The following is an 18,976-nucleotide window of genomic DNA, read 5'->3' as shown; positions in this document are numbered from 1 at the left end:
GCCCACCATAGGGCTTAGACAACTGCGTAATTGAGTTGATCCTTGCATTTATTACTAACTTGTTTGATTCTTTGTCTCATAGCAAAAATAAAAAAAGTGGCAACTAATGATGTCAACGTCGCGCACAACAATGAGGCACATGAAAATATTCCTCAACATGAGGATTCAATCAGTGATGCCCGCAATGAGGGGTACGTAGCGACCCCGGTCCATGGCGGGCAATATCACTAGCATGTGCGGGAGACAACTCTTAATGACGCTGACGGGCACGTTGCTGAAACAGTAAGAATATTGAGAGAGCAACAAAAGGCCATAATGGGCCATCTCTCAAGGAAAGACCAGGTCATGATAGAACTAAAGCAGGGATTATCAGGTGCTTCCAACAACGCGAATGGAAGAGGCCATGTTTCCCCCCGCACTCCTGCAAATCAAACAACTCAAAGAGTTGATAACAACACACCGAGGGGTGAAGTCGACTTCGACGAAGCCGGGGGGATCGGTAGCGGATCTGGTAACGACAACAACAATGATCCTTTCAAAACTGAACTCATGAGATTCCTGGGGGAAATGAACGGGCGGATGGATCAAAACGCGAAAGAGTTCCACGCTCGAATGGACTAAATTCCAGGCGCACCACCAGTGTTGAAGGTCTCGGACTCCAAGAAGTACACCCATTTTCCGTTTAAACCGAGCGCAACACTAGAATTGATTTTGAAATGGTTCAAAATGCTGGACATACCAAAGTATGATGGGATTTCAGACCCTCAAGAGCACATCACAACTTGTACAACGGTAGTGAAAGGAAACGGTTTGTCCCAACATGAGATTGAGTCGGTCCTACTGAAGAAATCAGAGAAACACTCACGAAGGGGGCCTTGACATTGTATTCACTCCTACCCAAACACTCAATAGATTCCTTTGAGATGCTCGCAGATTCTTTCTTTAAGGCCCATGCCAGGGCCATCTAGGTCTAGTCCCGGAAGGTTGACATATTTAGAATCTCACAAGGAGAGTCCGAATTGCTGTGTGAGTTCGTGATCAGGTTCCAGAAAGAGAGGATGTTGTTACTGGCCGTGCCAAATGAATGGGCAGCTGAGGTATTTACTAAGGGTTTGATCCCGAGAAGCTCCGACGCCTCCCGAAAGTTGAAAAAAAGCATGCTCGAGTTCCAAGAAATCATATGGGCAGATGTCCACAACTGTTATGAATCAAAGATAAGGATAAAATATGATCACCTCAGGTTTTCGACATCAACCAAGGGTCGGGACCGAGAAAAGAATAGGGATAAATCCATAGATGATTTTGGTACAAATCGGCGGTCTTCTAAGGCTAATTCTTTCCATAAGAGAGGCCCGAAGGATGCGGCAACAAAGGGTTCTGGTCCGCGGATAGGTTCACCCCCGATAAAAGAACTAATCACGGTAAAAAAAAGGCCATTGTAGGACAAAGAGGTATCGGGTTCCCGGGATTCCTCATATCCTAGGTTGTCAGATTATAACTTCAATATCAACGTAGTGGAGCTGGTATGGGCAATGAGAAACATTAAAGAAGCACAGTTCTTGAGGCGGATCAAATTCGATCTAAGCCAGAGGGATACCAACTTATGGTGTGAATACCATGAAACTCATGGTCACAGAACTGGGGACTGCCGACATCTACGTGAGGTGGTGGCAACATTACTAAAGAACGGCCATCTCAGGGAGTTCTTAAGCGATTGGGCCAAGAACAATTACAGTCGCAACCGAGACAACGCAGAACCCTCAAAGATAGGGGCAGACCCTCCTCGACTAACTATCAGCATGATTTTCGGGGGGAATGAGATCAATAGTGTAACTTTCTCAGTAGCCAAGAAGACAAAGGTGTCAGTGACTCATATCAAGAGATTCTGGGAAGTCTCCAAAGACGACATCACCTTCAAAGAAGAAGACGCCGATGGATTTCTTCTGCAGCACCACGATGCCGTAGTAATTTCTCTTAACATTATAGATTTCAAGATTAAACATGTTTTGGTTGACCTAGGAAGTTCAGCCAATATCAATAAATGGAGAGTGCTGGAACTAGCCAAACTAACCGGAAGCATCATTCCGGCAACAAAGCTCCTCGCCAGGTTCAATTTAGCGAGTGTGACAACCCGAGGGGAGATCTTGCTGCCCACGAATGCTGAAGGGGTCACGAAGACCACCTTATTTGATGTGGTGGACGACGACATGGGTTATAATATAATTCTCGGTAGACCATGGTTACATGAGATGAAGGCCGTACTATCAACATATCACCAACTACTGAAATTCCTGACTATAGAGGGAATCAAACAAATAATAGGAGATCAATTGTCAATAAGAGAAATGAACGCGGTATTGATTTCTAGCAGTAAAGGGAAGAACTCAACACATAGAAATTACAGGAACCGACGCATACTCCCGAACCAAGTAAAGATGACAAATGGGAGGAGTCGTCGGAATCCCACCAGGTACCAAGATATTTTTAGGTACCATAAGAGACAGATGCGACCAAGTCCACTGCAGAAAAACTCGAACAAGTGGCTTTGTTCGAAAAATTCTTGGAGAGAAAATTTCACTTGGGGAAAGGACTCAACCCCGAGCTCAGGTCTAGATTGATTGATTTTCTTAAAACTAATGTTGATTATTTTGCATGGTTGCACGCGGATATGACAGGTATCCCGCTAGAGGTGGTCGTGCATAGGCTAAGCCTAGACCCAAGCATCCCACCGGTAAGGTAGAAGAAGCGCCCAATAGCCGAGGTTAGAAATAAGTTTGTTGAAGAAAAGGTAACTCATTACTTGACATCGGTTCAATCCGGGAGGTAAAGTATCCCGACTGGCTAGCTAATGTAGTTGTAGTTCCGAAAAAGAATAACAAATTTCGAATGTGCGTAGATTATAAAGATTTGAATAAGGCATGCCCGAAAGACTCGTTCCCACTGCTGAACATCTATCAAATGATTGATGACATTTCCGGGCACGAGTTAATGAGTTTCCTCGATGCATACTCCGAGTACAATCAAATTAAGATGAATCCGGAAGATCAGGAAAAAACTTCGTTCATAACAAACTTTAGTACATATTGTTATAATGTGCTGCCCTTCAGGCTTAAAAACGCTGAAGCCACTTATCAGAGGCTCGTGAACAAGATGTTCGAGAAACAAATATGTAAAATAATGGAAGTATACATAGATGATATGTTGGTCAAGTCATTGAATGTAGTTGACCATTTAAAACACCTCCAGGGAACCTTCGATATCCTAAGGAAGCACAATATGAAACTGAACATCAAAAAGTGCGCTTTCGGGGTTAGCTCCGGTAAGGTCTGGGGTTTCTCGGTATCATAAAGAGGGATCGAGGTGAATCTCGATAAGATCAAAGCCATCGAGGATATCCCAGATCAGTTGTCAAGTGTGAAGGAAGCTTAGTGGCTAACAGGGAGATTGACCGTTCTAAGAAGATTCATTTGTCGATCTTCAAAACAATGTCATCACTTCTTCTCACTTCTAAAGAAGAAGAACAATTTTAAATGGACTCCAGAATGCCAATAGGCCTTAAAAGACCTAAAATGTAATTTATCAAGACTTCCGCTACTATCAAAATCGGAGGAAGGCAAACAGGTGTTGATATACTTAGCATACTCAGAGGTGGCGGTAAGTGCCGTTCTAGTCTGGGTGGACAAGAGTACGCAATCTCCTATTTATTATAGTAGAAAATTTTTGTCAGGAGTGGAAACTCGTTATCTGCACCCCGAAAAACTGGCCTTAGCTCTCATAATAGTCTCTCGAAAGCTTAGGCCTTATTTTCAGTGCCACTCGATAGCCGCGGTGGCAACCTTTCCCCTACAAAATGTCTTTCACAAACCTGAGTTGTCACATCGGTTGGCCAAATGAGCAGTTTAAATTAGTGAGTTTGACATTGAATATAAGCCGATAATTGCGATCAATTCACTGGTTTTGGCCGACTTTGTGGCCGATTTCAGTCCCGGGTTACTGCCTCTGGTTGTAAAAGAAGTGGTGATGGTGTTGGAAACGACATCAGGAGTTTGAAACTTCTTCACGGACGGAGCTTCCAATGTGAAAGGGTCCGGACCTAGGGTGGTCCTAATCACACCCTCGGGAGAAACCCTGAGGCAGGCCATAAAAGCTGTTCCTTTAACTATTAATGAAGTCGAGTATGAGGCAATGATTACAGGACTGGAGCTGGCTCGAGGACTTGGCTCTGAGGTCATAGAAATCAAATGTGATTCGCAGCTGGTGGTAAACCAAGTATATGGGATCTTCGACACAAAGGAGAAACGCATGTAATATTATGTGATTAAAGTTTAAACTTTGCTCACACGGTTCAGAGAATGGTCGATCACCCACATCCCAAGAGAAGAAAACGTAAAAGCAGATGCATTGGCCTATTTGGGGTCATCCACGGAGATGAAGGGATCAGATTCCGGTACTGTCATTCAACTTATGCATTTGGTATTGGATGTGGATGGTTATTATGAATAAATACAACCAGCCTAGTCTGGTACTGGAGGAATGAGTTCATCGATTACCTTCAGCATGGCAAGTTGCCCGAAGAGCCGAAGGCATCCTGAGCACTTCGCACCAAAGTAGCTTGCTATATCCTCTGGGGGGGGGGAGTTATATAGGAGGCCGTTCCAAGTCCTAATGGCCCGATGATTAAGAGCCTCAGAGGTAGACTATGTCATGAGATAAGTTCATGAAAGGAATTTGCGGGAATCATTCCGGTGCAGATTCTTTGGTGCTAAAATCAGTTAGGGCAGGATACTACTGGCCCCGGATGGAACAAGACGTGAAGGAATTTATTTAGAAATGAGACAAGTGTCAGTGCTATGCATAGTTGGTGCACCAACCGGTAGAACTCTCGCATTCGGTACTGTCCCCATGGCTATTCATGAAATGGATGATGGATATAGTTGGGCCACTACCACCGGGTCCCGGGAAGGTGAGATTTCTTTTAATTTTAACCGATTAATTCACTAAATAGGTTGAATAAGGTCCTTACGAAAAGATCGATGAGTGAGAAGTGGTCAACTTCCTGTGGGAAAACATAATCTGTCGATTCAGAATATCGAAAGAGATTTCCTGTGATAACGGGCCACAGTTCATAAGCTCCGAAGTAACAAAATTTCTTGAAGACTTAAAGATTAAGAGGGTTACATATTACCATACCGTCCGAGCTCTAATAGGTAGGCGAAATCAACCAATAAGGTTATTATCCAAAACTTCAAAAAGAGGTTGGAAGCAGCCAAAGGCAAGTGGCCCGAAGAGTTACCGGGAGTGCTGTGGGAATACATGACGACCTCCAAGTAAAGCACAGGAGAGACGCTTTTCTCTCTTGTATACTGTGTAAAAGCTTTGATCCTAGTGGAAGTAGGAGAACTGACCTTGCGGTACTTCCGAACGGACGAGAAAGAAAATAATGAGGTAATCCTGGTCAAACTAGAGTTGCTTGATGAACGCAGGGACTTAGCGCACGTAAGAATAGTGGCTCAGAAACAAAGGATGGAAAGATACTATAACCGGAGGGCCAATCTCCGCTAATTTAAAGTGAGAGACTTGGTTTTGAGGAAAGTGACTCAGAACACTCAGGAGCTCAACGCGGGAAAGCTGGGTCTGACTTGGGAAATGCCCCTATCGGGTTTCAACTATCACCGTGAAGGGATCATACGAACTAGAGAATTGAGATGGAGTCAAATTGCCAAGAAACTGGAATGTGACTCACCTCAATAGGTATTACTCTTGATGGATACTGCTTATACTGAAAGTATGTGCTGCATTCTTTTTCCCTTTAACCAGTTTTTGTCCCAATTGGATTTTTCTGGCAAGGTTTTTAATGAGGCAGCAATAGAAAGCATACAACGAAGGAAACGACATCAACAAAGTTAAGACCTTCTAAATGACAAGTCATGGAAACAACAAACCACTGCTGGATGGTTAAATAGTCTTTGGCTCGATGGAAAATTCCTAATAGGAAGTAAAATTTGCTATCAGACCAAAGGCTATTCAACCGTTCACAAGTGTTTTTCCTCAAAGGAGCAAGACTTCCAGTATTTCAATTCGTATACTTCACATTCGAACACTGGGGGGAGGGGGGATAGTATGAGAATATGGCAACATGATTGCCACGAAAACCGAGACTACGAGACTAGGGAACAATAATGTCTCATCGGGACCGGGGACTATATGGCTAGCCCTGTAGAAATAATTTGTACAAATTAGCCACATGTATTGGCAATTTGTTTTAGCAAACAAATGCTTATGTACTTTGAATATAGAAGGAATAAAAATGAAGTCCTTTTATTTTTATCTTGTTTCTTGTCCAAACGATGAACTGATTTTATCATTTGAAAGTTAATTGAAAACTTCAAATGCTAATGCCGGAATGAATAGGAGACATTGTCTTCAAGAGTACCGTAAACATAAGAGGGTCCTCTCTTATGAAAGCCTCACAGTAAAGGGTTGGTTCCGGAAGAGGTTATGCCCAAAAAACCTAAAAGCTATCGGAAGAAAACACACCCGAAGCTTTACTTAATTCGACGCAAAAAGAATGAACTTTGTGCAATACTTAAACAAAAGGTCCTTTTTATTTATCAAACATGCCAAACGGCATAAGTACAAAGATGCAAAAGGAAAACAACAAATAAGAAAGGGAAAAGGCTAAACTTCATCGCCATCAGAACTCGAGGGAAGGAGGCATCTACACTCCCTGGAGAAGTAGGCGGATCTGCCGCCGGTGCAGGATCTTGGCCCTCATCATCATTATCTTCAAGTTCCTCCTCAGTTCCCGAAAACTCGGAACCGGCACTAGAAGAGTCAGTTGCATCAGGATGAGCCGGGAGACGTTCTCGAGCAGTTAACTCTAGTATTCGGGCCTTGGTGATCTCATCGTCAATATCAATAACGCCAGTTTTGGCCTCTTCCAGGGTTTTCCTCCTCATATGGTACATAGAGTATGTTTTTTGAATAACGAGGGTATCCCTTGGTGCTGAAGTTTGGCCTAAGCCTGTTAACCTCGGCCAAAAGTCCATCCTTCTCAGATCTTGTGGCACCGAGGCTAAGATCGAGATCACAGTGCGTAGATATGTGGAATAGGTTTTTCTTCATGATATTCTTATACCTCTCTTTCCATCCGGGCCCGTTTTTCCTCGGTAGCAGCAACCTCTTCATATTTAGAGTTTAAAGCTGCCTCCAAATTATTTGCTCATTCAATGGAAGCAGACTCGTGCCCGGTAACAGCAAGAGCAGCATCTTGAGACTCAGCCCTTGAAGTTGTGCATGTAGATCAGTGGCTTCTTGACTATGAGCCATCACCTCCTGCTCATTCTGTTGCAACCTAGCCTCAAGCTCGTCCGTTTTAGCAGCCTTCGCTTTTAGCATCGGGAGGCGTGTAACGAGTTGATTCTTCTCGGCCAACAATTGATCCCGCTAGGACATAAGTCCCTCTTTTTCAAGGATCAGCCTCTGAAGACCCTCATAAGCGAGGAAGTTGGCATGCGAAACAAATATCAAAGTCAGAAACCCTATTGTAACAGACGAATAGAAACAGGCAGTAAGAAAACAAGTACGGTACCGCTGCTGCATTGTGCATGGCATTATTTAACATATACTCCCCTGAAAGAGAGTGTATTTTCTTCTTTTTTTTTTCCTAAAGCCAGCGGCTTCAGATAATTGGCGAGCTCGACCGGCCTAGACAATAGGTGACACTTCTTTGAGAACGAGAGAGAGACACTCCTCCTCTCTTGGGGATCTACAGAAGGGGTGAATAGTTGTGCCCTAAATTCCCATGGTCAGGGGACTGGAGAGGAGGGATATCCTCCTCTCGGGTGTCCGTGTCCGGTAGAAGAGATGTAGCAGTTGCTGGTGATGAAGGCACAACTGGTGTGGAGAGAGATAAAGCTGATGGTGTTGTAGGTTGAGAAGCAACTGCGATAGAGTTAGTGCTGTTTATTGGTTGCCCACCAACCAAAGGCAGAAGAGGCCCGGTATTCGACCTCATTGGACTAGAAGCAATAACTGGGACCGGAAAGGGAGAATCAACATTCTCTACTAAATACATTTCTCCCCAAAGCTCTTAGACCTCGCCTTTGGTTGGGGTTCTTAGCTCTCCAGATTGATCATTATGTTGAGCTGATGAACATAGTTGTCTCTTTTGGAGGGAAGCCTCTTCATCACTAGCTTCCCCGTCATCATCAATAACCATAGTTGTTGCGGCTAGCTCGGGCGTGGCCTTCTTAACTTTCTTAATTTTACCCCCGGCCGAGAAAGAACACTGCCTTTTTGGTTGCTTGTTTGCTAGCTGGGGACTCTGAGAGGAAGCACATGCACCAAAAGTAGACCCGAGGGCACCGCTTCGAGTGAGAGCCTCCTGCAACAACCTCCCATCCTTTGAGGGATTGGCCAAAACATCCTCTTAAGGGCAGGAAACAGAACCATGAGAGAGCCATGAATCAGACAAAAAGGTATGGTTAGCAGTTTTTCTTATGTATAGGCGGAATGAAGGAAAAGTAAGTTTACCATAGTTCTTGGCCTTCCACCCGTGTTTGGGGGCCAACTCCTTCCACCGATATGTATTTGGCATAGTGATGTACAAAATTTTCTGAACCCATCGGTCCAGGCCTTCAAACCTTGGTGGTGTCCACCGAGTAGCTGCAATAATGAAAGAAAAAGGGTTAACAATGACATGGAATGGCCTTTTTCATAGAAAATGGGTAGATTTTGAACTTACGTGAACGATTCTAAGATTCAGGGAAAGATGGAGTTGTGGCCGGGATGATATCCCTGATAGCAATGACGAAAAACTGCTTCATCCATCCATGGTTACTGTCATTATGCATGCTGGTAGGCAAAGCATGATAGCCACACTTGCTGAAATTTATTACTCCCCCACGGAAGATTTTGGGGGAGTAGAGGTTCATCATATGTGCCAAGGTGAGGGTCTCTCCCATTTCCAAGTATAGCCGGTGCAAACTAGCTACCGTTCGCCACACAGAAGGGCCTACTTGTGCCAAGCAGACGTGATATAGGTGGCAAAATTCCAAGATTACAGGGTCAAGTCCCTCGCTCAATGAGAATGGGCCCAAAGTGAAGGGATACGTGTAAACGTACGTAAAACCCTTCTTAATGAAGGTCACCCGCTCCACCAGGACAAGAGCAATGATATTTAGGGCATGGAAGTCACAATCCTCCTTCACAGCAGGAATACTGGAAGGGCGAATAGAAGAAGGATATTTACCAACATCCCAAGTTCGAGGGTTTGAAGTGGGGAACTTCTCTTGGAAGTCATAGGCGGTGTTCAGATATTTAGGTAAGATGGTGCTCACCATGGGAGGATCAACATAAACATTAACTTCCTTATCTTTGTTCCTCTTCGGGCCTCCACCGAAGAGAGAACTAGAGTTCTTGGAAGATTTAGTAGGAGAAGCCATAATAATAAGGAGATGATAGTGCCTTTTGAAGAAGATCAGAGAGAGATGAAAGCAGAAGGAAGTTAAGTGCAAAGAGGTTAAGAAAGCTTATAAAGTTGTTAGAAGTGAAAGAAGAAGAATGAGACGTATAAGTAAAGGTATAGATGGCTAAGATCGTGGTCATGATTACCTCGGGACCGGCGAAAATATTGCTAAATTATGGGGTAACACGTGTTCGGGGTATTAAATGCGAGGAGACGTGTGTCTTATCAAGCGTCATAAACTGTTCAGAAGGGTTCAGAAAATTTTCTACCAAGAAAGAAATCTTCACCAACTTCCCGATGACACAAAGATGTGCCACTAGAAAGCAAGGGGACTATCTGTATAGGGTAAAATCGGTTTATATTAAACGCTCGAATGATTGCATGACACGTGGAATCGGAGGCAGACGAAAGATAAATCAAGTGAAAACCAAGACCGAAGACAACAACTTTGGTTGGTACCGGGTAGATCCCGAAGGGAACGCGGTCAACGGAAGCAAATAAATGTTTAATTTGTCACCAAATGACATTTAATGAAGAATATTCCTCAGTATTGAATATGCAGCCATTGCAGAGAATTTTGACATTCATGGCCTGTCGTTACATATTCATCAATGGCCCCATTTATTGTCGTTTAAGAGGGGCTTGATCCTAGGATCTTGTTCCCTAGGTATAGCTATAAAAAGTAGCCTCAACAACCTTTGTAAGACAAGAGAATCTCTGGCAAAACTTATGCTAATTTTACTTTCAGACTAAAAAATACAACTTATATTTTTTCTCTGATAATACTCTTATTGCTGTCCTCGGAAGCATTGCTCCCGAATCCAATTGCTTGTTATTTCCTTTTATTTCAAAGTTAAGTCTTACTTTTAATTTAATTTATTTATTATTTTGGGATAATCAGTTTGTTTGTCTATAAACCACGCAACAAATTCAACTGTATCATTTTACGGGTAAACAATCATAACGAGATAACTTCACAAACCTCATCTCTTACTGAGAAAAAAAAAGAATATATGCTGGGAAATCATCTACTTGTTCTTAAGTGTAAAGCAAATTTTTCATAAGTGAACTTATTCCTTTATGTGAAGTGATTACTAAACCAAATTCCATTAATACTATTTACCGTGATTGTTAAGGCAATATGCTATATTATATGCTTTTGGAGTCATAATTTTCTTTTTCCTTGCATTGGAACAACCCTTACATCCTGTAAGGTAAGTGATTTGCCACGCTTTATATCGGGTGAAACAAATTGTCAACATACATTTTAAGTATGTATCGCTCTTCATTCTTGTCATTTTTATCTTAAAGATCACCTTCCACGACATTGGTGCATTGACCTAAAAGGACTTACCTAGGCATCATTGAACATTAAGACATTCACAAAGATAGACCCAACATACTGCTCTTTAAAGGGTAAAAAGGAAGGCTCTAGTTGGTGATTCTCTAGCCAAATTAAATGGCCATTTGAAGAACTTCTTGTTGTGGCCAGCCATTAACTTGAGGGAGAGAATAGTTTTAATAATACCAGAACACCCTTTGGGAAACTTCTGGACATGTGACATGGCTCTCTTTCAAGCAAATGAGAATAAATTAACAGAATTGCACGACTTTGTAAAGCTCATGACAAATGCAATAAGAGAAACAATCATAGTTGGCAAACTTGTCAGCAATATATGAGAAAAAGATGCTTGCACGTTTACGAGTTGGTGTAACGCTACTAGAAACTTGGCCAAAACCGACCGCGACCGACCGATCGACTTCGTTCGGCAAAAACCCGACTGAAAAAACGACCGAAGTCGGTCGGTTTTTAAAAATATTTTATTTTTTAATTTTTTTACGAAACCGACCAACTTCGGTTGATTATCTTTGGTGCAAAAATGCGAAAAACTATTTTGGCGTCACGCGAAATTTATTTTTAAGAAATCACCCAACTTTGGTCGGTTTTATATGTAAAATAAATTAAAATTAATATTTCAAAAACAAAAAGACCGAAATCAAGTCGGTCATTTTAAAAAATCGGCCGACTTCGATTTCTAATTTTATATTTTTAATAAAACCGACCGAAATCAGTCAGTTATTTTCGCGCGAAAATATAATTAAGGAGTACAAATAAAATAAAATAAAGTGTTAAACCAAAATGTACCAATGGTCTAGTGGTAGAATAGTATCCTGTCACAGTGTAGACCCCGGTTCGATTCCCAGATGGTGCATTTTTTAATTGCATAATTAAAAATACCGACCGACTTCGATCGTTTTTTCGGCAAATTTTTTCTTTTTGGTGGTTTGTGAAATTTAATTGACCGACCGAAATCGGTCGGAAATTGCGACCGACTTCGGTCGCTATTTATTACCGACCAGATTAGTTTTGACTGATTAAAGTCGGTCAAAAATCAGTCATTTTTTCCAGTTTTTTGACCGATTTCGGTCAATATTTCTGTACGGTTTTAGGCAGTTCGGTCAATATGTTTTGACGGTTTTAGGCAGCTCAATTTTAAAATTCTATTTTCATCAAAACTTCAGGAAATCGAATGGATTATTCAGTATGTTGTCTTGATTGAGTTGTCAATCTCAAATTATATATGTACATATTGTGAGAATTCTGCCGTTCCAGTTTATTATTTATGGTAGATTGATGAAAATTTATGTCTAAAAATGTTCAAATTCCTTGTAATGGCATATTGTTGAATTCATGAGAGAGCCTGCTCTGCACTTTAATTTGTCCTTTGGTTGTGAAGTGGCTCTTGATTATTAGAGTTAGATACATTGAAACCAGAATATCTGTTAGTTTGAGTGCCCGTATGGATTACTAAAGAACTTGGTTCTTTACCGTATTCCTTAAGCGTAAAGTAGACAAGAAATAAAATGAACACGATGATTTTTACGTGGAAAATCATCCGGCTCAAAAGGTGCAAAAATCACGACCTACCTCATAGGATTTTCAACTCCAACTTCACTAGAACAATGAGCCAAAATATATCAATTACAAGACTGTAATTAAATACTCTCCAGTACTCCTACCACTCCTATTTGATTCACAAGTTACTCTAACTTGTAAAGCAAAGTACTCACTACAACTCACTAATTGTTTATGACACTTGATTGCAACTCAATTTCCTAAAATACATTCACTAGACTGACTCGGGAAGAATACAATGCAAGTACTCAACAAAAGTAAACGACTTATGACTCTTTGGTTGATGTGTAAAAGGATAGTTCAGAAATCCACGGTCGATCCTATTTAAAACACAACTTGAGATCTGCTAGGAGTCCTATTCATAGTCAGCTTCCTCTTTGATAGGACTTCTACTGTTCCAAGAATTCACAAGCTTTGGGACTTTTGTCTCAGACTGAGTTATCCGTATCTTCTTGAGCAACGACCCTTATCACTTATAACAACCATATTCCATCAAACTCGGACTTGGGTAACTTTGAGATAAAGTTACTGTCTTGTACAGACGTACAAGTCATGAGTAGCTGATTCTTTCTCCTTAAGAGCTGGTTCTTCATAACAGTTAAGCAGCTATGTTGAGGACTTGGTTCTTTGAACATTTAGTCATACTTTGTTAATCATAAAAACTTCAATACTCAACAAATTTCACCTTTTTAATGATGGCAAATTTTGTACACAGCAGAACTAGGTAATCACATCAAAGAACCAGATAATCACAACAAATACTATTGACAGACATGTATGTTCACAACCCATAACTTTCCAACCTTATCTTCCCTCTTTTGGCATCATCAAAAACACACAAAAAAATGTTATACATTAAGCACAAATAATGTAAGATTCAAGGCCAAACAAGCTACATCACAAGCTTAAGAAAAGGCAAATAGACTAGGTTGATGATCCAATATAGTACAACGCAGTAAAGCAGAGCAATAGGAGATATTAAGTAGTGCCAAAAGAAGCACATGGCCTTGTCTTCATCATTACAACAAAATAAACTAAGCATACTGCAAACTACTCAGACTAAGACAAAAGGAACAAAAGATAAGGCATCACTGGAATAGCAAAATAACTATGGACACTGGGAAGGAACATGTTCATGAGTGAGAAGCATAGAGGGTCAAAGCTTTCACAAGGGTGGCAATCTGTTGAGCATGAGCCTCCCTATCTCTTCTGAGCTCTTCTTTGAGTTTCTTTGTTTCCTTTCTCAGATCATTATTATCTTCTCGAAGCTTGGCATTCTCTTCAACAACCAACTCCAACCTCTTGCTGAGCTTTGTATCCCTACTGCTCCCAGGTAGCATAGCAGATCTTGTGGGTCCTCTAGCCTTGATCTCCTCGTACCCACACTGCTTGAGGGTAACAACACCCAAAATGTCATTGTGGTTCCCAAACTTAAGCTCAGGTAAGGCAATGTTGAGCTTGTCAAACAACTCAGTCAACATGAAACCATATGGCATAGCATGCTTGGGTTTGGAAGTATCTGCAACTCTTGCCATATGCTGAATCATCAAGCTAGGAAGATTGATAAGTCTACCAGTGTCAAGCAGCTCCATCATAGCCATGTGCTGACTTTGTAGCTTTCACAGGGGTCTTCCTGGATTTCTTCCCTACCTCAAATAGTGGCACATCATCTTCATCACTACTAACTTCTTCATCTCCAGTGAAAAGAGTTAACAGAGAGCCAGGTTCTTGAGCCCTTGTCTCTTTACCAATTTCTTCTGAAGGGGCTATGACAGTGTTTCCAATTGTCATGGAAACTTCAGATTCCTCACTCACATTCTCCTCTTCTTCCTCACTCTCTTCATCACCTCCTTCACTCTTACTTAGTTTTTCTTGATCCTCACCCTCACTTTGAAAAACCTTCTCTTCTTCACTATGATTTTCTTCTTCTGTAGAATCATTAGCCTATTCACCTGTCTTATTCTCTATATCACTCTCCTTCTCATCTCCAGATGCTCCCTCATTCTCACTCTTTTCTTCTTCATTGGCTATGTTTTGAGCATCATGTTTCTCATAACTGTTCACAACTTCTTCTTCTTTTTCACCCTATCATCTTCCTCATCCTCAGTCCAACTAAAAGGAAGGTCATCGGAAGCCTCCTTTTGCACATGTTCTTTACTTACTTCCCCCTCAACTACAGGCTCCACAGCCGTTGTATCTCCCTGCTTCCCCAGATCCCCTGCACCTTTTCTACAGTGAATTTCTCCACTGGTGGATTCTCACTCGTGGGTGGGAGAGCATCTACGGGTGCAACATCTATATCAGACACTAAAACATCTAATTTGGAAGAAGGATATTGTACCTGATTAGTAGTGACTGGCACTGATTACCACAGATTCCTTGGCTACAATGTCACCCTGCGTAGCAGCATCAGGCACTTTCTTGACAGATTTTCTTGGAGTGGATTTGAACTTTGTTGACTTAGAGGTATTCTTTATAGGAAGCTCAGGTGCATGGGTAGTTGTTTTCGGAGGAGGGGATACGATGTATGTGGGAATGATAGGAACAACATGAACAGTAGGAACAATGAATGATGATGTAGGTATAGTGGAGGATATCGAAGGAGAATAAACATATGTGGGTGTGGGTTATCTTGATGGGCATTTTTCTTTGATTTGGGCTTCATGATTTTGGGTTTAGCTTCAACCTTGGTTAATGATTTAGCTTTAAGGGGTGTTTGACTGGCTTTAGGCATGGTGATCAAATGAGAGACTCAAAGAAGAGAAAGAGAGAATTAGTTCTTGATAATTGCTTTTGATTCTTGCTTAGGGTTTGAGAGAAACAATAAGGTCTAAGAAGCTGATCATAATAGCCTTTTAAAGGCGTTACTCCTAATTTGACCGGAAGAGAGAAGGTGACCGAATTTAAGTTCTAACGTGACTCTTATAACGATTACTTTGACTGTTAGGATTTCAGGAGTAATTGATCTTTAATTGCACTAGGATTCCCCCTTACTCTTTGACTCGAAGATGATTAGAAGTGATGCCAACAGAATTAGAAGTCTGAGTATAGCAATAATTTTAGGATATAAAGTCCTAGTGACTTAAGACAGTATGGCACGTACCTGAGTCAAAGAACCAACTCCTTATTTGTTTCTGTAATAAAACTTCAGCACTTCATATTAGTATCATACAACACAATTATCAGCCAGATTTCCAAAGCAAGTGTGTGAGTTTAATACAAGCACAAAGCTGAATCAAACACATTGTACTTAACTATCTACATCTTATTATGCCTTTTCTAGCCAATCACTAGGATTCAACTTAGTGGGAAGAGTTGATTAGACTTAGTTCTAGTCTATTCCTTTCAAAGTGATCCCTACTCAGAGCTTTAGTAAAAATATCAACAATTTGATCTTCAGTTTTACAAAAATTAATTGAGATATTCCCCTTTTCAATATTGTCTCTAAGAAAGTGATGTCTAATGCCAATGTTCTTGGTTCTCTTGTGCTAACATGGATTTTTAGCAATGTTTATGGCACTAGTATTATCACAGAAAATGGGAACACAATTAACAAATATACCATAGTCCCTTAGCTGTTGTCTTATCCATAGCAACCGAGCACAACAGGATGCTGCTACCACATATTCAGCCTCAGCTGTAGATAAGGCCACCGAGTTTTGCTTCTTGATTCCCCAAGACACCAGACAAGAACCTAGAAAATGAGCTGTTCTTGAAGTACTTTTCCTGTCAACATGAAAACTTGCATAGTCAACATCAACATAACTAACTAGATGAAATCTATACCCTCTGGGATACCATAGACAGAAGTCATGGGTTCCCTTGAGATATCTTAGTATCCTTTTGACAGCCTTCAAGTGAGATTCCTTGGGATTTTTCTGAAATCTTGCACATAATCCCACACTAAACACTATATCAGGCCTGATTGTTGTGAGGTAGAATAGTGATCCAATCATTCCTCTATATAGTTTTTGTTCCACACTTTTCCCTTCTTCATCAAGGTCCAACTTTGTTATAGTTGCAATGGGTGTGTCAATGGACTTAGAGTAATCCATGTTGAACTTCTTCAATAGTTCTTTGATATATTTTTGCTGATGTATCATGGTTCTAATAGGTGTTTGCTTGATTTACAGTCCTAGAAAGAAGTTCAATTCACACATCATGCTCATTTCAAACTCATTTTCCATCATCTCAGCAAATTCCTTGCACATTGCTTCATTGGTCTCTGCTTCATTGGTAGACCCAAAGATAATGTCATCCATATACACTTGCACAATTAGAATATTCTTCCCTCTGCTCCTTAGAAATAGAGTGTTGTCCACCTTTACTCTTACAAAGTTGTTGGTTAAGAGGAATTTTGAGAGCCTTTCATACCAAGCTCTTGGAGCCTCTTTCAGTCCATAAAGAGTTTTTTCCAGTTTGAACACGTAGTCAGGAAATTCTTCACTTTCAAATCCAGGAGGTTGTTTGACAAACACTTCCTCCTTTAGGTAACCATTTAAAAAGGCACTCTTTACATCCATCTGGTATAAAGTGAACTCCATGTGGGCAGCAAAGGCTATCAACATTCCTATAGCCTCCATTCTAGCTACAAGTGCAAATGTCTCATCATAGTCAATGCCCTCCTTTTGATTGTATCCCTGAACCACCAGTATGGCCTTGTTTCTTGTGATATTTCCTTGTTCATCCAACTTGTTTCTAAACACCCATCTGGTACCTATGAAAGTTCTGTTCTTGGGTTTCTGTACCAGGTGCCAGACCTTGCTTCTCTCAAACTGATTTAGCTCATCTTGCATGGATATGATCCAGTCTGGATCCTTTAGAGCTTCTTTGATGGTCTTAGGTTTAGCCTGTGAGGGGAATGCTCTGAGTGCACATAGATTTCTTAGAGAAGACCTGGTTTTCACCCCTGCATTTGGATCAGAGATGATATTCTCAAGAGGATGTGAGCTTTGATACTTCCATGGTCTGATTTGTATACTAGAGAAGATTCACCCGAAGAGTGACCCAAAGGAGCAGGTTCAGTAGGTGTTGCTTCATTAGTCTGGTTAGCAGTTAGAGCTGTTCTTTCTTCTTCTTGTTCCTCATGATCACTGTCAATTTCCTTGTGATTTTTAGATCCATCTTCATCAGATTCCTTTGTATCTCCATCACCAGTAAATCCTATGTCATAATCTTCATCCTGCAGACCTTTCTCAGCCAAATTGTTAGATTCATCAAAAATAACATGAATATTTTCTTCTACACACATAGTTCTTTTACTAAAAACCTTATAGGCCATACTATGTGGAGAGTAACCCAAAAAAATTCCCTCATCACTTCTATCATCAAACTTACCTAGAGCTTCTTTCCCATTATTATGCAAACAACATTTGCACCCAAAGACTCTCAGATGAGTGATGTTGGGTTTTCTTCCTCGAAGTAACTCATAGGGAGTTTTCTCAAGAATGGGTCTGACCATGCATCTATTTAGCAGGTAGCAAGAAGTATTGATTGCCTCAGCCATAAAATTCTTAGGCAGTCCACTGCCAATCTACATGGTTCTCCCCATGTCTTCTAAGGATCTATTCTTTCTTTTTACAACCTCATTTTGTTGTGGAGTTCTAGGTGAAGAGAAATTATGGTCAATGCCATGTGAGCCACATAACTCAAGGAATTTTGAATTTTCAAATATAATTCCATGGACAGTTCTTATACTTAAAACATTATATCCTAGATTTTGTTGAATCATTCTAACATATATATAGAAAACATCAAAGGTTTCATCTTTGGATCCCTAAAACAAAGTCCAAGTATACCTGGAGAAGTCATCAACAATCGCAAACACATTGTCACGACCCAAAATCCAACTAGCCGTGATGGCACCTAACATCATCCGCTAGGTAAGCCAAATATCAACAATCCGATACAATTAATATTTAACTGACTCTAATACACTCCCTAAGGATCGGTAGTACAAATTATAAGCTTCTAAGATTAGAATTTACAAAGCTGGTGTGAAATAAAAATACGTCATCTGTCTGAAGTATACATGAACAGATTAAAAATTCTAAAGCTACCATGAACAAGAGGCAGCAATGACTGGAACACGTGTACATCTTCATATCCAGCTCTCGCCGTACGCAGCTACATTAGCATAAAAAATCTGTACGCAAGGTGCAGAAGTGTAGTATGAGTACAACCGACCCTATGTACTCAATAAGTAACAAGACTAATCTTTGGGCAGAAAGTAGTGACGGGCTCAACATGTACAGTCCAGTATAGAAATAACAATACAGAAATGTAGGCATGCTTTCAAGTTCAACGGTTAAACTTATTACAAGTAAAATATATCAATTCCATATGAAAATACTAAATTTCCCCAATAAATCCGAAAATCCACCCAAAAATCGACAGTGGGGCCCATATCTCGAAATCCGATAAAATTACAAAATTCGAACCCCCATTCAACCACGAGTCCAACCATACCAAAATTACTCAAATTCGACTACAACTCGGCCTTCAAATCCTCAATTAAATTCTACGAAAGTTTTTACCATTTTCAACCCAAAACACTAATTTGTTGATATAAACAACAATAGATTCGTGTA

The 18,976-nt window shown here is 40.8% G+C and overlaps 1 protein-coding gene across 1 annotated transcript; it reads left to right on the top strand.

Annotated features, from left to right (window-relative positions):
- The first annotated feature begins 1,532 nt into the window (after positions 1-1,532).
- On the top strand, positions 1,533-2,618 carry LOC107780403 (uncharacterized). The gene has a single exon (XM_016600934.1). It carries the CDS (start codon positions 1,533-1,535, stop codon positions 2,616-2,618), a length of 1,086 nt encoding a protein of 361 aa, XP_016456420.1.
- Positions 2,619-18,976: the final 16,358 nt, after the last annotated feature.

This window comes from Nicotiana tabacum, chromosome 2 (genome assembly GCF_000715075.1).
Source record: "Nicotiana tabacum cultivar K326 chromosome 2, ASM71507v2, whole genome shotgun sequence".
In the NCBI taxonomy this organism is placed as follows: Eukaryota; Viridiplantae; Streptophyta; class Magnoliopsida; order Solanales; family Solanaceae; genus Nicotiana; species Nicotiana tabacum.
The sequence above is the reverse complement of the archived record's forward strand: the minus strand, read 5'-3'. Positions and strand labels throughout refer to the sequence as shown.